General features: G+C 44.6%; 1 protein-coding gene across 2 annotated transcripts in view; it reads left to right on the forward strand.

The window, feature by feature from the left end:
• MFHAS1 (multifunctional ROCO family signaling regulator 1) overlaps positions 1-15,551 on the forward strand; it is a 90,268-nt gene extending 74,717 nt beyond the window's left edge. The window contains exons 2-3 of one of the 2 annotated variants that reach the window (XM_084760132.1): positions 521-647; positions 12,876-15,551. In XM_084760132.1, coding sequence (XP_084616258.1) covers positions 521-647; positions 12,876-12,909 — 161 coding nt within the window. In that variant the 3' untranslated portion in view covers positions 12,910-15,551. Of the gene's footprint in view, positions 1-520; positions 648-7,265; positions 7,833-12,875 lie in introns of those variants that run through there. The other variant, XM_084760133.1, reaches the window with a different exon arrangement.
• Positions 15,552-23,476: the final 7,925 nt, after the last annotated feature.

Raw genomic sequence — 23,476 nt, forward strand, 5'->3', positions numbered from 1 at the left:
ACCATGACTCATGTGATAACTCAGCACTTGGGAGATTCTCTTGCTCCAGGAGGCTGGACTGTGGTCCTGTTGTTTACCATGGTAACACCTTGAGCCTGCCACATGTCCAGATCATTTGCACAGAGCTTTGTCACATGCCTTTCAGTGCTGCTGGAACCCCATATGCCCAAATCTTAATTACGAGCCCCTCATTGGCAGCCCTGCCTGGTTGGCAGGAAGATCACTGAAGTCAGTCTGGAGAGGTGAGCAGGATTGTGGCAGGTGCTTCCTTTGTCTGCAGGGCCTGCCTTCCCAGTACCACCGTCATCATGTAAGAACCCTCTCTGTGGTAATGCACTGAGGGCATCCAGGCATCTGGAGCTAGAGCCCATGCTGGCTACATATTGGTTCTCTGTCTCTGTGCCTGTAGACCATTTCCTTCCTTGCTGCCTCCCTTCCTTCTTTGACAGGGCTGTATTTCTCTGTGTGTGAATTAGTTCCACTCTTTGAGGCCTAATGGGGTTTCCTCTCTTCTTTGCAGGGGAGTTGCTGAGCCAGCCTAGACCAGAAGGGGTGGCAGAGATCATCTGCCCCAAGAATGGCAGCGAGCGAGTGAACGTGGCCTTGGTTTACCCACCTACACCGACTGTGATCAGCCCTTGTTCCAAGTGAGTTCCCCAAGTACCACTGGCCCTTGCTTCTTGATACAGAGTCTGGCTCTCGGGTGTACTAACCCAGAACCAGGTTCAACCATGTGCACATATGCCTTGAAGAGTCAGTTATCTCAAGCAGCAGAGTAGAAACTTATTTTTCCTGTTTTGTGTGTGATGTTTTATTTTGCTGATAAAGTTTAAAAAGTTAAAGCTTTTCAGATGTACAATTCAAAAACTACATAGTTTACTCATTTAAAATGTACATATGGATCCTTGGTTTGTAATATATTTTCAGGTATATACAACCAAATTTATGACACCCCTCCCCAAGCATTAATGCTGAGCTTTGTTGAAACGCTGTTAGGGTCCAACGGAACCCATCCTTGTCCCAAGTGAGTTCTTAACTGTCATTGTAGAATTAAGAGGGTTTTACTTCAAAGGACAGTGAGAGGCCGTTACATCAGAAAAGCCTGCAGAAAATCCATAGCGATCTGATTTTTGCAGGGGGCTCTGATTCTCTACACAGTGCCAGAAAAGCAAAGACCATGAGATGGCTATAACCTTTTCCCCCAAGTGGACTGACAGGGAATGCACGCTTGCAAGTAAATATCCACACAGAATGTGTGCTGCAAACTCTAGAGAAAGTGCATCCTGTTGGCTTGAGGGTTTTATTGATAAAGTTTTGTCATACTAGAAGCCAAAGCCGCTGCTTTCAAATTGAGATGAAATGACTATAAGCCGGCATAGCAGCAGTCACAGGTAATTGAAGCTCATTGTCTTGGTGATAGCTCCAATCCATTATCAGCGGGGGTGGGGGGTGGGGGTGGGGGGGTCATAGTCAAGCAGCAGGCTTTAATTTTTCTTCTTGGTTTATTGGTCATATAGTGTCTTTACCCTACACAGACACACATTCTCACACACACACACACACACACACACACACACACACACACACACACACACAACAAGTTTTAATATGGCTTTAGAAAGTCTGCACTTGGGAACTGTGACCTCGCTGTCATCTATTCAGTCTCCGTAGACAGGAGAACCAAACCCAGGAATTCTTCACCAGGAACTTGCTGTCTGGTCACATGCCAGAGCTCTGTGGTAGGAGTGTCATCCAGGCAAGCGCAGCTCTCCTCCTGTGGTGTGCTTCCTGTACAGCTGGGTTTCCCAGGCATTTCCTCCAAACTGGGCAGCTCATTAAGCAAAGGCTAGTCAGTATACCTGTGCTGGAACTAGCTCCGACTAGCCCCAACCCCCTGAGGGAAGTGCATCTCTAACACTAGATTCCAGACACTCTTTTATCTAGCATGCACCCAGAATAATCCATCACTGAGATGACCCCTAAGGAACTGAGGTCATGGAGTTCTTCTCAGGTATCACAATGAAATCACACAAGCTCTTGTTAATGAACATCTCCCTTGCTCTGGATGTATCAAAACCCAGGCATTGTCCAGCCTTGCACTTTCTTTGAGTCTGTGCCCTCTGTTCCTTGCCTTTTAGATATACCAGAGAAGGGATAAAGAGCTGTTTTGGAAGCAGGGTACAGGACACAGTGTATACTTTGTGTTGATGTAAATGCCCCTGAGCTACTAGAAACACTAACCTATTGTTTTCACATGGATCCATACCATTTAATAGACAAGACAGGAGTTAAATATCTGCTTGTGCCAGATGCCCTGGTGGCCCAGAGCCAGAGTATCAACCATTCCCAAGGGCGGCTTCTTGTTGTACCACAGAAAGACCCTGTTTACCCGCCTGGAAAAAAAACAAAACAAAACAAAACAAAACAAAAACATGTTATCAGCCTCTCCCTGACAGCTTATTGAATCTAAATGAACAATCAGCTCTAAATTTGGGCATAATCAGAATTGGCTTAGACCTCTCTTGTTGCTAGAGGGAAACACCCCTGGGGACTGAACCCCTGTTGACGAAGCAAACGGCAACATCTTGGCAGGTATGATTCTCAGCTCTAGATGAAGGACTGTCCCCTAAATATGAAAGTTCTGCATCTTCGGCAAGGATTTTTTTTTTAGTATAAAGATAAGGAAAAATGATCTCTCTCCTGACCATCTGGATAAAAGGCGGTGTCTGTAATCCAATTAGAAGCCCATGCCCTGACGCATCTACAACTCATAGCCATGAGCACTAAACAAAAGCAAACATGCAGGCTAAGCCAGGCCCACTGGTATATCTAAAGCATGACACTGACAGTGTGTCCAAAGCCACAGACAGCAGTTGTCAAAGGGGTAGCCGTTGAGTCACATGGTTTTGGCCCAAGGCTGAGGTTTGGGCCACTAATCCAAGATCAAAAACTGCCTTAATTTAGCACCAGGTAGCTAATTTAAGTAGCTCACTACACACTGATCTCTACCTCTATAGCAGCTCATAAAATGTAGGCAGATAGGCAAGACTGGACTTTCCTCACCGGGTGCATATGTCAGAATGTCCGGAGCAGGTAGCCTGGTGTGCATCTTTGAAGAGACCCAGAAGTCACTAGGCTGGATGTAAAGTATACACACTAGGCTTTATCTCCTCAATTCCTCTGCCTCTGACTGGATGGCCTTTCAGCCAGGACTCTTTCCCTTTCTCTGTTGGACCTTAAAAAGCCAACCTCCATGCAGAACCTGATACATGCCCCAGTGATGTCAGCCATCCCTGTCCCCTCCACTCTTGGGCTAGGCTGATATTCTGTTCATTGTTCCTATCAGGAAAGGATGAAGAGTCCCAGAAATCGTGTTCACCACTATGTTGGGACAACAGGGCACTGACCAGAACAGTCCTAGGTACCAGAATAAACACCCTGCTCTACATCATTGGCCTCTATAGTTTAATGCTTTGAGAAAAGCCTTTCTAAGCCATTATTTGCCTGGTTCCCTCTCTCCTTGGGTATCAAAGATTTGCCATTTAGCCATATGTGAAATAGTGATAGAGTAGAGCTTATAAACAAAAGAAGAAGAATCAGCGGAGGTTATTCGGTATTTCCTTATAATCCCAAGATTTTCTATCTCTCATTTGAAAAGAATTTCTAGGAATAATATTGAAAAATACAACAACAAAGGTGGGGAGCGGGTGGGTGGGCAGAGATGAGTCTGCAGTTAAGGATGCTGAGTGCTCTTGGAGAGGATCCTGGTTTTGTCCCAGCTCACAACAGTCTGCAACTCCAGCCCTAAGGACTCCTCTAGTCTTTGCTCCTGCAAGCCCATCCACGCCCCCAGACACAGGCAGAGAGACACTCACATGACTGAAAACCACCTTTCCCAGGCATGCCCTCCCTATGAAGAGAGATCCAAAGTAAGGAGTAAGTGGTAGGGCTTTGCTGAGGGCTCCTTCTCAAAGTGACCCAGAGCTGGGAGAGCTCTCTCCAGGAATTCCATTGCAAAGAGGTTTCAGGAATGGATGGAATGCTGTTTCTGCTCCTGTCCTCCTCACACTAGGGGAGGACCAGGTGCCTAGAGGCATCTTGTGCACTTTGCTAATCTATTCAAATATGTGGTTGTTGTTGTTGTTGTTGTTGTTGTTGTTGTCGTCGTCTTCTGCACTTTGGAAGTATGACTGTGAAGGATCTCAGCTTTAGACATGGGATGACTGCCCATGTGATGTGGGATGACTATGTACCTGATGGCAGAGGTGCTCAAAACAAACAAACAAACAAACAAACAAACAAACAACTTTCTTGACATGGACTATGTCACACACACACAGTCCTAAAGCTCTGTTGATGTCTATTTACACAGCACTTGATGATCCTCGCTGTAGTTTGAATGGTGTGACTTCTCCACCCCTGGCCACTGTCTTATTTAAAAGCATCTCAGCACTCTAAGAGGAAATATGGTACTAACTGCCATTATTTGTTATTGATCTAATGTGGCACCTAGTTTGTATACCCAGTGTTTTTAATGTCTTTTTCCAGAACGGCTTTGGTGGCTGCTATGTTGGTATTAAGCAGATTCTTGAGTTTGAAATAAGTTCTCATAAATCCTCTGTTACTGACATGGCTTAGTCCGCAAGTGAAGAAGTTACTTACACCATGTGTCGCTGCAGCCCCCCGCCCCTTGTTTCCAGGGTGATGGAAGAAAAGTAGAGTACCCCAGAGGGAGGTGAAGAGTTTCCTTCAGAACTTCCTAGATGTAGTCTTTGGACAGCCCAGCATCCAAGCACACTACTGCGTGGATGTGAGGAATTGGTAACCACTTAGGAACTGTAACAGAGCCCCTTCCTCTCTTAGACACCAGAGTCAGAAGATTCTCAATCAAGTCCTTCTATAAAATGGCGTGAGATGGGCCTGTGTTGCTTGCCTATCCTGATACTCTTGTTGGTGTGTTTGTTTTAAATAATTCACTAAGTCCAGTTTGGACTTCCCATAAGTGTGGAGGCCATCTGTTAGGACTACAGCCTTAAGAAAAACTGACTGTCCCCTAGAAGCCATCAACTGTCAGACGCTCTTCAGATAGAGGTAGGGGATTGTGAATTTAGTGGGAATTGCCCTAAATGAGGGATAATGTTCTTCCCAGAAGACATAGGCTGGGGGGAAAAAAACAGTGTCAGATGAAAGATATCTCCCCTTGAGTTGTTGGTTGAAGTGTCTTGATGATACCCCCCAAACAATACAGGCGATTGCCATTTGCTCTTGCTTATTTACCTGAACTTGATGCTATGATCCCATTGCTGAAAATCCCATATACTTTGATCACAGAATATAGAAAAATCGAGGTGGTATTAAGCAGGAGACTTTTTGCTGCTGGTCAACTTTCAATAGTACCAGAAGGTGCGATGTAGGCTGCTGGGGAAGAAAAGTCACCAACAGTCTCACCCACTGATGAACTCTGTGAGCTGCAATGAGTAACCAGCATGGCAGACTAGGTCCATGAGTGCAATAGTGGCACAATTGTTATGGGTGAAACCAGCTCCCTTTTGATTAGATTCAAGGACCACTCCACAGGAGGAAACACATGCCTGGTACTAGAAATCTGGCCAAGAACCCATTTCTGGGGAGTTCACAGGCCCTACAGCTGAGGCTACTACTTTTGTTTTGTAAATGGACATAGTAGCAAGCTGCACTCTAAATTCATATTTCTACACCTGTAGATTGGTATAGCTCTCAGGCTCCATCAGAGAAGTATGCCAATGCAGAAGATGACAGTTAATGCAGAAACACACATCTGGCCAAAGTGCAAAGAACAAATATCTGTTGAGTGCTCTGTTACAAATGGGATTTCTATATCGCACGCCTGCCCATGATGCTTAGGAGCCATTGTGGAAAGGGGTCAGAGTGTTTATAAGAGCAAAGGATTGTGGAGAAGCAGAACAAAGCAATACCTTCCAGACAAGAGGGTCTCTCCACTCACAAATTCACAGCTGCTGCCATTACCTGCACAATATCAAGCTGGTGAACATTCCAGAATCACTTGCATGTTTGTTTGTGAGTCCTTGGCTCTGTGTAGTCTCTCTTCAGGTTGAGATGTTTAGTGTCCTGGCCCATGGCTGTGTGAGTTTCTGGGTAAATGGCAAATGGCCAACTGCACCTCACTTTCAGGTGGCCTGCACCTGAAAATCATTTCTTTTTTCTTTCCAAAGAAATTAACCAATGTCCTCTTTCACTAACTAAACTATGTATATACTCTGTTATAAACCGACCGCTAATCCCAAATGGGCTACTGATTCTCCTGAAAAGGCCGGAAAGAATTCGACAGGTTAGTTAAAACAACAACAACAACAACAACAACAACAACAACAACAATCACCACCACTTTACCTCCAAGGAAACTAGCATGCCACCCATAATCTTTTGTGTTCTTCCTTTAGTGGGCTGACCCTGGAATTTTCGGAACAGATGACTGTCTGGTTTTTATTTCCTAATCATTGACCTTTCTCTTGTTGTGGTCTCACATCACCTCGGAAGAGGTGGAAGTTCACAGAAAATAAAGAAGTTAATTCTAATTTTGGCATGTGGTGTGTTAATAGAATCAAGAAGTGTTCTTTCTGCCTTGCAAATGTTGAGCTAAGCATTTGAACTTTCCAGAATGTATTAGCAGTAGAGGGCAAAGCTGGGATACACGTTTCAAAACTCTTTTTTTTTTTTTAACCCTTGATGATTGCCTATGTATAGTAGAGTTCACATTCAAGCAAGAACCGCACTAGATAGCAGTTTCTTGCTATTGTAAGTATTCTAAAAAATACAGTGATGGCTTCATGCAGGACGTTGTCCTGACATTAGGACACTGAGGCACACTGAAATATCCTTTTATATATATAAGTAGGGTGAAGATTGTGGCCTTTACCTCACCAAATAATTAGGCAAAACTTTCAAAGTCCCCTGAATTATCTAAGATGGGTTTGAAAACATATTTAAAGGAGAAATGGAATTTAGCTTTATCACAATGGACCATATTCATTGGCCACAAAATTTTAAAACAAAAGTGTGTCAGGGTGGGGTGGGGGATATTTGATATTTACAGCTGAGTGTGGAGGTTCCCTGCCTGGTGGCTCCCATCTATTTTATTTTGTCCTTGGCAAGGGAGACTATCCTCCTGCTTGGCTGCCTTTCCCAGCTGGGAGGAGTTGGGTTTCTTGAATCGTGCAGTCTCCCATCAGCCACATTGATACTGGAATTCTCCCCTCTCTGCTTAGGTATCTCCATACTTTCTTGGAAAATTAAGTGGAAAAGATAACGCTTCTTTCCCTCTGCCACCATTTTTTTTTTACTGTACCCAATCTGTGACTTTAGGAGCACCAAATGTTAAGGGTAAGTCTCTGGGAATCACAGAGTTTTTTGAATAGGTATGCCTCTAAGACCCTAGAGACCTCAGGGAGGAAATGGGGTGGGTTGTAAATGAAGAGGGTCTGTAGGGCAGAAAGTCCCAGGCGCTCTGTTTCTTTCATCTGGAGTCAGAAAAACAGCAAATTGCTCCATTCTTCACTTAGGATAGTATGATGAGTCAAGTATTCTTAAATCCACGTTGGGAAAAACTCGTGTGTGTGTGTGTGTGTGTGTGTGTGTGTGTGTGTGTGTGTGTGTCCACATGCATCTGTGTGTGCCTGTGTGTGCGCGTGCATGCATGTGCATGTGTGTGTTCTTTATGTACCTTATTGTACTGACTATAACACCAGGAAGAGGGCAAATTGGTTAACACCTCATGTAACTTTGTGAAAACAGTGTTGAGGTTTCTTAAGGTTGTTTGAGCTCTGGGGTTCCACTGTACTATCTTGAATTTCAATCTCTTTCAAAATCTCTCTCTCTCTCTTCCCCCTCTCCCCCGCCCCTCTCCATTATTTTTAGATGATGGTCTTGCTGTTTTGTAGTTCAGACTAACCTCTACTTCGCCATCTTCTTGCCTTTGCCTCTTGAGTGCTCGGATCACCAGCACTGACCACCCTGCCTGGCTGCTGAGTCTTCTATTGCTAGTGCTGTGACATTAGACATCTCTAACAGGTAGATTTGTGGAGGTGCCTATTTCATGAGGCTGGCAGGCAGTTTCAAACACAGCATTTAATATACTTACATAGAGCAAATAAATGTTCATTAAATGTAGCTATTTTTGTTTCTAATAGAAATACATGTGATGTACACTGGATAGCCTAGAGGGTGAAAACTAAAAACAAGTTGTCTCTGCTATGTGGGTGCTATGGTAAAAACCTACCTGCTGTCTTATCTAGGCACTGATTAATAGAGGTAAATGTGTAGGCTGGATAAGTAAGTCCCATCTCCCTTCTCCCATCATCAAGGGAGAATAAACAGAAATGTGTTTATAGGGTGTCCTCAGTGCCTACGCCTGTTTTCAAAGAAAGGCTGTGTTAGTGTGTTTTGCTATCTTTCATATTGTAGTCACAGACATCTAAAACATCTAGACAAAAATCATTCCGAATAAGAACCCCTGACACACTGATCCATTTAGCACTCCTGGACGTCACGTAAAACAGAGAGCACTGCATCCCACACAGCCGTGTTTTCCTCCAACCCCAGCTACTAAGTGTGTGGGTATGCCATTTGCCTCACAGCCCAAGGCTTCCATCCTGGTTCTTCTTGTTTCTGTGCCTTATTCTAAAACACAGCATGTTCTCACTTTAAAAGAAAGTAAGGCCAACAGACCCGCAGACAACTGACACTGTCCACAGGGAAGAGGGCAAGCCATGTAAGAGGATACATGTATGTGTGTATAGCAAGGCCATACGTGGACGTGCTCCTGGAACAAGGCAGGAGGAACTGTGGCACCAGCTTGATTGTGCTTTATAGGCAAGGCAGGCATGCAAGCTTAGGACTGGCTCGTGTGGATGCAGAGGCCATTGCTGGTTGTCTATTTTCAGGCCCTGGAGGAATTAGGATACAACAGGGAGCTCCTGTGTAGAAGCCAATAAAGGACCTGTGCAAGATCTGGGTTGTGACCTGGGTAGTTTGGTGTGGGAGAGAAGAGCCCTGGCAGGCAGGTTTGCTGTGGTCTCTAGGAACTGCATTCCTCCAGGGGGGCCAGTCCCTCCAGGATCACCACCCTTTACACACATCCCAAAACACAGAAAGTAAAAGAAGAGAATTCATACACACTGTGGCTTCCCTCCCACCTCAGGCCACCAAATAGGTTTGAAAAATCAGTTCTTTTTCACATGCTGAGTTGGGGCAGGTGCTCTAGCCTGGGAATATTCCAGGTCTAAGCCTCGGATAGAGCCTTCCCAGCTCCTTGCCTCATGCATCAGCATCCATCCCATCTGGCAGCCCTTGAATGTCCTGTGGGCTTCATGGCAGAGAACTGAACTCACTCCCTTCTTTTCCCAGAATGCTCCATTGCTCCATTTCTGTCCCAGGTGATGTCTGTCCAAGCTAGGAATCTTGTCAGCATCAGTGGCTTCCACCTTTACAGTCTGTCACCAGAGCATCCGCCCATCTTATCAGTGTGCCTTGACACCAATGAGCCTTTTCTTTAGCTCTGTGATTTCCCTGCCTCCCTAGCCACTGAGATTCCTGAAACTGAGACCCATTCAAAGTGACATAATTTTAAAAGATTTATTTCTTTTTCTTTATGCATATGTGTGTTTTGCCTGCATGTTTGCTGGTGTACCACATGGGTGCCTGGTGCCCATGGAGGCCAGAAGAGGGTATTGGATTTCCTAGAACTCAAGCTACTATGGACAGCTGCGAGCTGCCATATGGGTGATAGGAATTGGACCAGGGTCTTCTGTAAGAGCAGCCAGTGCTCTTAACCACTGAGGCATCTCTTTTCAGCCTTATCTCCAATACTTATCTTTTAATGTCAGCGCCTGTCATGCATCTCCCTTTTTTTTTAAAAGCCTTGATAAACTTCCTGGTGATTGTGAGCTCAAGTTCAAACTCCTGGGTATGACTCACAGGCCTCTCTGCTAACCCATGCGCTTAGCCCCTCATGTGAGAGGCAGCTGACCACAGTGGCCCCTGGCTAACTCTCAGTCCTCAGCTGAAAGTCTACTGCCCCTGAAGCCAAGGATGCACACCTTCTTTTCAGGGAGGCCTTCTCTAGAGCATTTCCAACCTGAGTCAATTATTTTGTCCTGTACACTTCCTTGATGGTTTTCTACTGTTTAATGTTATACTATTATATGAAGGAGCTCACAGCAGCTTAACCACTGGTGTTTTGTTCTTAAGATTTATTTATCTCTGTGTATATGAATGCTATATCTGTATGTATAAATGCATGCCAGAAGATGGCATCAGATCACTTAGACAGTTGTGAGCCACCATGTGTTTTCCAGGAATTGAACTCAGGACCTCTGGAAGAATAGACAGTGTTCTTAACTGCTGAGCCACCTTTCCAGCCCCAATTGCTTTTTATTTTTATTTTATAAGTGCTGGTGTTTTGACTGCCTTTATGTCTATGTGAGGTTGTCCGTTCTTGGAGTTACAGACAGTTGTGAGCTGCCACGTGGGTGCTGGGAATTGAACCCTGGTCGTCTAGAAGATCAATTCAGTGCTCTTAACCGCTGAGCCATCTCTCCAGCGTAACTACTTCTATCTGTGGCTTTTCTTCCCATCTTATCCCTTGCTTGTGTAGCTTTGTTGAGTACTTGCACAATGGCGGACATTGGGGTAGGCACTAAGGATGCAGAAATAACCTGATCATAAGAATTACAGAGTGGGAAACAAAGAAGCAGCCAGACAGAGGCATGTCAGGTTGAGATGGAAACTTGATGACAGATTATGACTAGCACTGAGAACAGTAGCAGGAAAAATCAGGTAAAGGTCCAGGAGGTGACATTTGGGGTGAACCTTGACCGGCCAGGGTGGCTCATTGAGATAGAAAAGCAATAACGTAAAGAGGGTTGGAGCTTTGATGGGTGGAAAGCGGGATTGCTGCGTCCTAGTTTCGTTTCCTGTTGCCGCGGTACAATATCCTGACCAAAGCAGCTTAAAGGAGAAAGGCTTTATTGTGGCTCACAGCTCAGGATACAGTTCGCCAAGAAGGGGAAGGGAAGGCAGTAAGATCTGAAAGCTGCTGGTCCATCGAACCAACAGTCAAGAAACAGAAAGCCGCTCCGCTCTGCTCAGCTCAGTTCTCTACTTTTACACTGACCAGAAAGAATCTGAGCCAGGGAATGGTCCCAACCACAGTGGGTGGGTCTTCTCCTCCTTGGTTAATGTAATCAAGATAATCTCAGGGCTGGAGAGATGGCTCAGAGGTTAAGAGCACTGACTGCTCTTCCAGAGGTCCTGAGTTCAATTCCCAGCAACCACATGGTAGTTTACAGCCATCTATAATGTGATCTAATGCCCTCTTCTGGCCTGCAGAGCACTGTATACATCATAATAAATAAGTCTTTTTTTTTTTAATTAAAAAAAAAAAGATAATCTCCTCCAGGCCCTTCTCGCTGGTGTTTCTAGATTCTAGTCAACAGGAGCCTGTCCCAATGTGGAAAATGCTGCAAGTGCTAACAGTTGGAATGTACCCTGTAGCAACCTTAGTTAGGTGATCTTGTGCATCTCAGTCTCACATGTGGCTCAGGGGAGCAGACAGCAGACACAACTGTCTGCATTTGTGGGAGTTTGTTGTGTTCACCGAGAAAAAATAGTGACTAGCATGAGTCTTGAGCTGGCAGCCAGGCCACGCAGTTAACTGCTAAGTGCCTGAGTGAGGCACGTGCTTTTGCATGGCCATCCTCTTACAGTAAGGTGTATGGTATTATTACTGGAATTTGAGACAGTTTCAGAACCTTTGTTGCCAGGAGTTTATTATATTACTAGGTTTTCATACATTTTCTTATGGCCAAGTGCCAAAGAAATGTGAAACTCTTAGAGCCCCATAGAGAACACTCTGGAGTCTTGCATGCCCTGTAAGAAGGCCCCGCTATGCCATCATCCTTGGGCATCTTCCCCCAGGACCTGGTGGGACTGGTAAAATACTGAGAAAATTAGCAATGCTGTTCTCCAAGGAAAAGTGCCATCCCTGGTACGTGAGTAGTGAACGGAAGGCTCCTGGTGTTGGTGATACTGATGTGATGATTGATTAAGCTTTTTCTTGTATTAGCTGGAAAGGCATATCAGGTGGATAGAGAGTGACAGGCCTCTGTGCAAAACAGCAGCATCAAGAGGGCTGGAGTGCGTGACAGAGAGCAGACCATAGGTTCTTTCCTCTCCTTGTCTCCCTATGTTGTTGAGACACTTAGAAAAGCCCATCGCATAGCACCGTAGAAAGCCAAAATGCAAGCCAGAGATGTCTGACCTTCCCCTCTGTGCTTTGCTTCAATCAAACGCCATTGTTTAGTATGCCACCGTGAGGGCAGCAGCGTATTCATTCCTGGCTCAAACCTCTGGATTTGGGCTGACACCCTTGCTTGTAACACCTTAAGTAAAAGCATCCTTAATGGTGGAAGACAGATAAACTCAAGCTGAGGCATGTATTTCTGAGACTGGCGGGGGCTGGGGTACTTACTTATGTGGCCGTGTGTGTTTACCAAGGAAGCAAGCCTGTGGTTAGTGTCTGTGCTTGTTCATTATGAAGCTAGTTCGTCTATAAAGTTCCAGCTTGGTAAGCGGTCATAGCAATTAGTGTCGGTCGCACTTTATAGCTGGCCTGGGGCTGAGCATCACAACAAACATTTGAGTAATCTAACTGCTTGCTTGGTGGATCACCAGGAACATGGCACATCTGAATCCATAGAGAATTCTAGAAGTAGGCATGGAACCCCTGTGCTGATGACTCGTTCATTTCCTTAGTCTTTTTTTCCTTATCAAGGAGACGATTGTCCTCTTTTGTCATTTTGTCTTCTTGTCCCATCTAGGAAGAACGTTGGTGAAAAGCACAGAAACCAGTGACATTCGTGGCTGTGGGATTTCCATGGAGTAAGCAGAGCATGGGGACCAACTGGGACATCTTCTGCCCCCAGTGAGCTTGCCGTGCTCCCAAGCACCTTCCGGGGGCCCAGAGTGGAAACCGCGCACCGGGTGCTTGTAGAGGACGCTTGGAGGGGTTACAGGGGGCTGCGAAGATACAACGAACATGGAGCAAATGTTTCACAACCTGAACCTCAGAACTGTGATCCTCCAAGAAGAGAGCTACTTGAAGAAAAACAAACAAAAAAACAAAACAAACGTTAACCGGCTTCTCAGGGATTGTGTTTTCTGTGTACACATGAGCCATAGCTCGGGTCCAGGTGGCAGTATTTAGAGCACTCAGATTTCAGTTCTGTCCAATGTGAAGGAGGGATCAACTGACGTTCATTGCTGTTCCGTAACTAATGTAAAATATGTATATGTTAATCTTTATTTTTATAATATGCAAATACATTTAAATTTATACAGTCTTGACGCTTCTAGCATTAGTTAACACTGGGTGCAATATTCTGCATGAGAACTGTGCCAAGATGGGGCTGGTGTCTTCTTTTAGGGTTAGGCTTTTTGTTCTTTTCATCGTCCTTTAGCTCAACTAAAAAGGAAAGGGAAAGATAGCCTCTCCCTGTGAGTCCATGGATAGATTCAGTGTTGGTTTCTGGGACTCTAACAATCACCGGGAACATTCAGTCCGTTGAGACAGAGTCCCCTCCCAACTTTTCATCACACTACCCTGCTCGTTAGTGACTGGACTTGGTGGTAGAATGACTCGCATCCTCACCCACACATCACCCCTGCTGGGGCAGACAGAAGCATCCCTAGGGGCCAAATGGGGTGAAGAATCCATGAAAACCCAAATCTGGGTACCGCTTGAGATAATCTGAGCTCAGTTCTAAATCTTGCAGTGAGTCTCCTGCTATGCACCCTCCCCGTCCCCACCCCGCCCCAGAACAGTGTGCATGATTTAGCAGAGGCCCGTGTGTACCTCCACATCTGACTGTGGACCTTCAGGTAGGGGCAGCCTTTCACGGAACTCCATCCCTCATGGGCTGTTTATCCATCTAGAGCCACTTGGAAGATATCTGCTGCCAAGGTCTAGTGGAACCCTTGTTTTGAAATCGCCAGGAGGTAAATGCTTAAAAAACAAACCCTACAAATTGCTCTCCTGTGTCCTCCTAGCTGGGGCCAAACAGCATAGGCTGCAGTGGTAACACACTCTGAAGAATGTAAAGGCCTGTGTTTACATCTGCCTCCTCCGTGTGTTGACAGGAAACCATGTACAACTGACTGTTCCCCACAAGAAAAGCGTGTCAGCTGGTCTCACTCTTCCGCTTGTTTATAAAGTATTGACTCTTGGAATGCCACAGCACACGCAGTCACCACAAATCTTTAAGAGAAACGCAAGCAGGCGGCTGCCCTGTGAGAAAGGATCAATCAATTTGTGTTGAATCTGTTCGGTTTGACTTCACTGCCCCTACAGCCCGTTCCATGAAGGAGATTTCTCGGAAATCAGAAATCTAGCAGGGACTGTCTCATGTTGTGTTTTGAATACTTGACTATAACAAGTCCAGTTTGAGATTTCTTTTTCCTTTTAGAACACAATCACGGGATGGACCAGGATCATGTTGATCTCTTTTGTCACAGTTCTCATGTATCTGTGCGTGCAAGTGTAAACCGAAGGGTTAACATTTTTGTTGTTGTTGTTGCTTTACAGACCACTGAGCTATTGGGTAGGTTGGTTTTTTGTTTTTTTTGTTTTTTAATTGGCACCAGACAGTTTTTAAACTGTCAAGTCAACAAACTTTGACCAGTCTTATGTCCTATATGACTTTGGGCTTACTCCCCAGAGGGCCTAATTTAAATAAAAATAAGGCTCTTTGAGTGAGCAGGCCTTGCAAGTGGTTGCTATTTTCATAAACACAGAGACCCGTGTTCTGAATATCTGCTACTTTTTTGACAAGTGGTGTCTTATGTTGTCATCTGAACCCTAGAGAAGCAGTGTAGATGAGGGAACCTTGATTGTCATATGTGTTGTGGCGAGGGCAGGCATGGTCAGAGGGTCACGTGCCTGAAAAAAAGCTCCAGCAAAGCGTGAGAACTTGCCTCCGTGTTGGGGGAGGGTTGAGATCCAGAAGCCTCTCTGCTCAAGAGGAATGTCAGTGGCTGTCTGGGGAAGTCTATTTCCTAGTTTCACACCTGGGACGCCTCAGCTGCTGGCCACTGAGGGGCCATCCACTAAGCACAAGAGGAGTTTTCTTCTACCCACGGAGCCCCTGGCCTCTCAAAAGCTCTCCAAGTTTGTTAAGGTTTCTATTCCTACAGCTAGTGGTATCAAAACCCACTTCCTGGGACTGTAAAAATGCTGCCAGAATAAATGTTTTCCCCCTTCTGAGGAAACAAGAAAAATGACAGTGCTTGGATTTGACTCGTGCACTGGACTCTTTTGAATGAATGAATAAAGAGGAAAGGCTGGATGTGATTCCAATGGAGTGTGTGTGTTTTTTCATGCTGCAGTCTGTGAATCGTAATTGTGATTTCCGAGTTCGTTGTCCTAACAGGGCAGAAATTGAAACAAAAACAAACAAACAAACAAAAACCAATAAAAACACAATGAAATGGTTAAGCCATGGTAGTGTCAGAGTTTAATTATTTATGGGTTGGTTTGGTTTTTGTTTCAAATTTATTAGTTAAAAAGGAGTAACAGTTTTGTATTTTTTAGCTCACATGTAAGCTAGGGAAAGAGAGGCCCAGCTTGTTTTCATCTGTTTGGGGCTTGAATCCCCAAAGTTGGGGGTGGGGGACATGAAAGAGCCACTGTCTTAATTATTTCTCACTGAATTTACTTTATTTGTGAATGTGTGGGGGAATGTGCATGCCACCGCACACATGTAGAAGTCAAAGGGCAACTTTGGAGAGGTGGTTGATGCCATCTACCCTCTGGGTCCCAGGGATCAGACTCAGGCAGGCAAGCTTGGTGCTGGGTGCCTTCACCCACTGAGCCATCTCCCGGCACAAGTCTCTCTTAAAACACCTCTTCAGAAACATTGGCTCTGTCTTTGGCAACTAGGGGCTGAACCCACAACCTTGTAGACACCAGGCAAGTGCTCTGCCACTCAACCGCACCCCAGGCCAATGTCATCTGTCCATGAAGTCAGATTCTTCTTGCCGTGAACCAATATGCTTCTAAATTGAAGGTTACCGGTGTCTGGTGGGCTTAGAGGTTCCCACTCCCCGGTCTCTTCCTTTTTAATGCCAGCTCATCACAGGAGTGCTGCTACAGCCTATAAATACTAAGAACACTCCGGTAGGTTGAAATTACAGGTCCCTGGGGGCCTGCTCAGAAGCTCTGTTGCTTGTCTGTTTTAAAGGAAGATAAGAAGACAGGGCAAGAAAAATGCGTGCAAGCCAGACAAACCCAAGGCCTGCACAGAGGACCTGGGACATAGGGACAGGACCAGATCAGACAAGAATACTGTCTTCTAAAAGGTTCCGAAAAGGAAAGCAAGGCTATTGGGCAGGTACCCTGGTATCTGAAACCATCTGAGGTGAAACAAGAGGTAAGTTTCTGGTGAGGGACTTGCCCTCCCAGCAGCGTCTAGGCAAGTTCTGACCCCATCCCTGCTGCTGCCTGCTGCCGCTCGGAGAGCGGACGTTGAATGCATGTCAACTATTGGTGCCTGGGTTTTATCAAGACACTCTGAGTTCTTTACACTTACTCAGCAGGTCATACAGCAAAGTAGGTGTCAGTGGGGACAACCAGAGATGCATTAATCTTACAGTTATCAGACCCTACCAGGGAATGTTTCCCACAACCTCAGTGAGAGCTTTCTGAAGTAGGTCCCAAGTTTACAGACCTTTGAAGCCATCCTACCTACCGCGTGCAAAGAGGCAAGGTCTGCTGCCTCCCAGTGCCAGTGACTGCTTATGTTACCCTGTGATGTCACTCAGTGTGGTCGGCAATGAGGGATTGTAGAAAGGGTGTGTGTGTGTGTGTGTGTGTGTGTGTGTGTGTGTGTGTGTGTGTGTTTGTGTGTGTGATGAAGCTGGGGTAGTTTGGAAAGCAAGTGAACTTATCTAGGTTAGACAGCATGAGAAAGCGCCCCTGGTAATAGAACCTCATTTAACTATTGGTAACTCCTTTCAGGAAAGAAGTGCCTCTTATATTTATATGCAAGTAATAGTTTTTTAGTGCTGTGAAGATCATTCTAAACACTGAACCTAAATGGGTGTTTCCCAAGTGGGTCCTTGGAATGACTGACTTCCTCGTTGCCAACACATACCCTACAATGAGCTCCAAGAAACAGACACTTTTAAGAAATGTTGTGTCACATGTGTTAGCACTTGTATTTCTACTTTTAAATCATAGTCCTCTGCTCCAGTGCTTATAACTTCCAATGACCACTTCTATTTCACTGATGAACACTAGTACATACATAGTAAGTACTAAAGTACTGTGGCTCAGAATGGTGGGTGATATGTTCTGTGAGGACAAATAAATTAGTCTTAGCAAAAAAAAAAGAAAGAAATGTGTTAAATAAAGGAAATGAGGCTGCTGCAGGCCTCTGGGAACCTTCTAGACACTAACTTTATATTTTATATTTTATATATATATATATTTTTTTTTGAGTATGAAGGAAGCCTTCTAAAATGGTGTGTAGACATGGCCTATATCAGCCAGCCATCTCTAGGGGAATGACACCAATAGAATGAGTGGGGGTTAGAGGTGGGGGTTATTAGATTGACTTACACTCTAGGGAACAGGTAGTCCAAATGTCTGCCTGCACACTGGACAGACTGAAAACCTGGTGGTTGGCTAGCCCACATTGTTGGATGTGTTCGCAGTCCTACTGTGGTGCTGAAGGCCAGGAGGGAGCGGGGAATTCCAGGAGAACTGCTGGTCTCCAGTTCACATCAGAAGGTGGAAGAACCCAGGTGCTTTTGTCAGTGAAGGAGAAACACACTCGCCGGGAAGAACAAGGCAGGCGAGTAAGTTTTTGTCTGACCCTCTTGATATCAGGGCTGCTGATGGAAGGTGTCTATTGCCGAGGTGGGGGTGGCAGGGGCTGGCTTCCCATCTCAATCCCTCCTGAAAGTGACCTCACAGACCCAACCAGAGTAGACCCGTGCTTCCAAAGTGTGGCAGACTCAGCAACTACCCAAGTGGGTTTGAGTATGTGTATATGAAAGGAATAGGACAGTTAAGCGGTCAGCCTCCAGGCTGCCTCTCAGTCCTACCTCTACTACCTATCACGATGTGCTTTGGGTTTCTTGCATAAAAAAAGGAAAGGAACTGTCTACGCCATGTAGTTATTAAGGTGATTAAATGAGATGCCATATGTAACGTACTTACGACAGCAAATGCAAATCAAGGACATAACTTACTCGAACCTGTGCATAGCTCTCTGCTACTGCACAGGAAATAGTTTGCTAGAACTTGCCACAGTACCTAAATAGAATTTTTGGCAAATTTTTGTTTCCATTATATTGGTTAATTAGCTGTTTGCACTAATGATAAAATGTTTTTTGTTTAAAAGGAGTGCGTTAAAAAAATATACTCTGTGTTGGTGCTAAGGATGGAGCCTAGGGCCTCATACCTGCTAAGTATTCTCCCAGTAGGCCAGACCCCAGAAACACTGTAGTATAAATTAGAAAGAAAAGCTTATGTGAGTGAGTGCAGGTAATACACAAGTATAGGGAAAATGTGAATGTTTCCCCAAGTTGTGAAACTGCTTTGTGCTTGTGTGGATTATATAAAAGCAGAGTAAGGGGGCCACCGGCCTAAGAAATTTGTCCTGTGTTCACTAGCTCACGAAATGTCCAGGCACTTTATCTCCTTATGTCTGAGCCCACTCTGGAAGCTTTTAGATATATTTCTCCCAGCTTAAATTTTCCACCAGAAAAAGTCATTAAAAGAATTTTCTAGACGTAAATTGTAGAATTACTCCCTAAGTTTACATTTTAAGTTGTGTTAAGCATCTTTAAGTCCTGTTTTAGTGTAGTCAAAGATACTTGGTGTAATTCTGAAAATGGGAGGCATTCATTTGATTTGTGAAAACTAGCACTTTTTAAGGAAGACATGCCAAGCATATACCATTCCTCTGGATGTTTTTGCTGAAGTGAAACTGAAAAAGCGAACTCACATAATAGACTCATTAGACACGAAAGCAAAATCTTACCAGTTGATTTGGTGCAATGGAAAAGAACAGATTCTTGGATTCACTTTATCCTCAGTGGTTGAGGAATCGCAGGATGGAATTAAATTGCACACAGGCTTCTGTGCATCCGTGGGTGCAGGTACCCACGCCTGTGGAAATCTAGGGACTGAGCGATGCCCTGGGAATCAGCAGTGCTGCACTTCACGGACAGCAGAGGGAAGTATCGCCATTGTATGAGGGTGACAAGCAAAACTTGTTTTAAAAGAAAAAGCAAAACCAACCACTTAGAATCTTCAGAGATTTCCCTAAGGACATAGGGCATATGGAGGAAAACATTTGCTCAGGAAAATGAAGGTTAGGTCCTCCCTAGCCACATGCTTGCATCCATGGATTCAACAGCGAAACCTGTAAGAAAATCGAGTAGAGTGAGCATGCGTCGACTTCTTTTCCATCAGGACTCTCTACACAAAGCAGTGTAATGGCTGTTTATATGGCAGGTACATAGCATCAGGTGTGAGAAATCCAGAGGTGACTTCAAGAGTGTGGGAGGATGCAGGCAGGTTGTATGCAGGGATGAAGCTGTTTTATGTAAGGCTTACACAAGTTAGGATGCTTAAGCATTTGTGGATTTGATAGGCAGGAAGAACCCTGGAACTCCCCTCCGGAATATTGAAGGGTTGTTGTACTAACTGTTGATAAGAACGTCCAGTGTTGATAGCATGTGACAACGCTGTGCCCTCCTCTACCTCACTTGTCCCCCAGCTCCAAGCACACACACACACACACACACACACACACACACACACACACACACACACACACACACACACACCCTGTTTATAACTGGATTCTGGAAGGTTGAGAAATTGACTCATGACTTTGTCTCTTATTTCTCCTACTTTGGATCAAGAATAAAAGTCTTGTAAAGTGTGCCATTTGTGTTGATTTTACTAGTTCCGTCACTCTAAGAGGAAAAGAGAATCCAGTTTGGGGATGAGAACTGGTAACAGATAGATTAATTTAATAATTTGTAGTTGTTCTACAAAGACCTGGACAGGTGGCTTCAGTAATGATATCTACAAAACATTAAGAGAACTACATGATGGCTACTTTATGCCAACTTGACACAGCTAGAGTTATCCGGAAGGAAGGAAAATCGGTTGAGAAAATGCCTCCATTAGATTTGGCTGCAAGGCATTTTCTTAATTGGTGATTAATGGGGAGGGCCCAGCCCACTGCGGGTGGTGCCATCCCTAGGCTGATGCTCCTGGGTTCTATAAGAAAACAGGCTGAGCAAGCCATGAGGAGCAAGCCACTAAGCAGCACTCTTCCATGGCCTCTGCGCCATCTCCTGCCTACAGGTTCCTGCCCTGTTTGAGCTCCTGCCCTTGAGTTCCTTCTATGAGGAGCAGTGATGTGAGTGAAGTATAAGTAGGATAAACCATTTCCTCCCCAAGTTTCTTTAGTCATGGTGTTTCATCTCAGCAAACTATTACAGGTCTCAATTTCTTTCAAACTGCCATGTTGGAAAAACAAACAAGCAAACAAACACACAAACAACAACAACAACAACAACGACCATATTTCTCCTTTGTTCTCATTCCACAAAGATCAACACAGATTTCCATGGCCTCAAAGGATGAGAATCATTCTTTCCATTAAGAAGCAGGCAGCCATTTATGCAGCGTATCCACTGGGCACTGCCCCATTCAACTCACTTCCACCACTTTCTACCTGGGCAGCACCAGACCCCACAGATTAGGACTCAGTTTCCAAGACTGCCACCATCTTACATGCCATTGCAAGCCCCAGGTAGTTTTCCTTGTGCTTCTGCCTAAAAGCAGTAAGTTAGGGTTCCCAGTGTTACCAGCTAAGCAAGATGCATACCTTCAAGGGCAAACTGCTATGTTAATGGACGGTCAAATTGTTGTTTCCTTTATCTTCAGCTAAAATTTTGACATGAACTGAGCATGCCCAGTAGATCTTATCCACCATTTTAACCTTTAAATTTTTTGTACAATATATTTTAATAATATTCTTTCTCCTCTCCCAGATCATTTCTCCATTCCCTATCCGTTCCACTCCATGCTCTTTCTCTGAAAAAAACAAAATCTCTCTCTCTCTCTCTCTCTCTCTCTCTCTCTCTCTCTCTCTCTCTCTCACACTCACACACACACACACACACACACACACACCATTGAGTCTGCTTTGTGTTGGCTAACTCCTCCTGAGCACAAGTTCTTCCTGGGAGTGTGGTTGATACACCCAGTATCACTCCACTGAAGAAAAATGAAGGAGAGACAAACATGTCTTTTGTTTAGATCACAAGTGGGGGATGAGAAAAAGACTTGTGAGAGAGCAGGTGATATTTATCCCCTTAGAAGTTGAACCACCGTGTAAGGGAGATTGGTTGTTAACCAGCTGAAAACATCCTTGAACAAATTCTGAGAGGAGGTATAAATGTGAGCCAAAACAAGCGGCGGTGCCTTTGGAGACTTGGGATAGTTTTGGCTGTTCATCGCTCCACTTTGAGACGCTCCTAGAGAGAACCGCTTGAAGAAAGGCTTCGGGCTCCGGGCTCCAGAGTTATAACTAAGGTACTCTCGGTTAATAACTTCATAATAAAATATAGTTGTTAAGAAAATTCAGCCTGTAGAAAACTGATGTCCGCATTTCCAGTGGCAGCCATTAAGGGGTGGGACTCTGTGACCAACTCCCCTTCCCTGGGCTGGATATTTGTCTGGCTTGAACTTGTATAGGTCTTGAACCTGCTCTCAGAACTTCTGTGAGCTCATATGTGCATCATTCCTGTTGTGACTGGAAGGTGCTGTCTCCTTGAAGTCTTCTAACATCTCTGACCTTTACAATCTTTCCATCCCATCTTCTGCCTAATCCCTTGAGCTTTGAGGAGGGTTGTGATAGACATCTTATTTAGAGCTGAGTACTTCAAAGTTGTCAGCTGTCGGCCTCTGTGGTAATTACCATCTACTGCAAGAAGCAGCCTCTCTGATGAGAGTTGCAATGCACTGATCTATGGGTATAGCAATATGTCATTAAGGATTTTTTTTATTGCTATGTTCATTTAGCAGAATAATGGGTTTTCCCCCCAGGGCTCATGACCTATCTAGTCTCAGGTTCTTGGCCTCATTAGCAGTGTCAGGTAGAGGTTCCGTCTCATGGAGCCAGCTTTAAATCCAATCAAAAATGATTGGTTACTCATGATGTTTGTGTCACTGTTTCCCCAGTGGGTATATCTTGTAGGTAGGTCACTTCTGTATTTTGAATGGTATGTAGCTGGGTAAAATGGATGATTACTTTGTTCCTTTGGTAGCATGTATAGAACTTTCCAACACTGTGAGTGCTAATCGGTAAGGGTGAAGGTTCTAGGTGTGCATCAGCTCAATTCCTCCAGGGTGATGTAAGTCATTAGCAATGGGAACTTGCCATCAGGTTGAGAAGGGTCACCAGTAACATTGTCAATAGCCTGTGATGTTTATGGGTGTCCATGGCATCCCTTTGGCCTATGATTCAAGAGGTGTAACCCATTTCTGGTTCTGGTGGTTTCTGTTTGATAGCATGTGATGTCTAGTTAGGCACTGTCTCTCCTATTACATGATAACTCCGTTGAAATTTCTTTTATATATGTATATATTCTTTGGAGGCACATAAGGTAATAGGAACATGTACTCTAGGAACGTGAGCTAAGTTTGCCCATAAGTATGTCTATCTTTCCTTCTTACACAAGGCTTTAAACTGAACATGCTCAGAGGGATACCTGCCTGTAAAATACTCCTATGTATGGATATGTATAGGTTACCAGATTAATAGTCCCATGCTTCCTTAGTTCAGGGAAGGGTGTTTCTTTAGAAGTAACTTCCATGAAAGAGCTTTTTCCACCTTTTATGTTTTAGCCATACTTACTTTGGCTTTATACTCATTGAGATCATTGAGATGAAAATTCATTATACCCAGTCTCACTATCACTCTGAGATCAATTAATTTATTGATGCCTCCCATGTTTAGGAAAACACGCACAGGTTGTTTTTCTTTTTAAAATATTTTATTTAATATTTTATTATTTGTGTGTGCGTGTGTGTATATGTGTGTGTGTGTGTGTGTGTGTGTGTGTGTGTGTGTGTGTGTTTATGTTCACATTTGTGTTGGTGCCCATGGCCAGAGTGTAGGATTACTACTGCTGTGAAGAACACCATGACCAACTCAGCTTGGGGAGGAAAATGTTTATTAAGTGTATGCTTCTACACCACAGTTCATCATCAAAGGAAGTCAGAATAGGAGTACAGGAAGCGCAGGAGCCTGGAGGCAGAAGCTGATGTAGAGGCCATGGAGGGATGCTGCTTACTGGCTTGCTCTTCATGGCTTGGTCAGGGTGCTTTCTT

The sequence above is a fragment of the Acomys minous genome (genome assembly GCF_964271855.1).
Source record: "Acomys minous genome assembly, chromosome: 15".
In the NCBI taxonomy this organism is placed as follows: Eukaryota; Metazoa; Chordata; class Mammalia; order Rodentia; family Muridae; genus Acomys; species Acomys minous.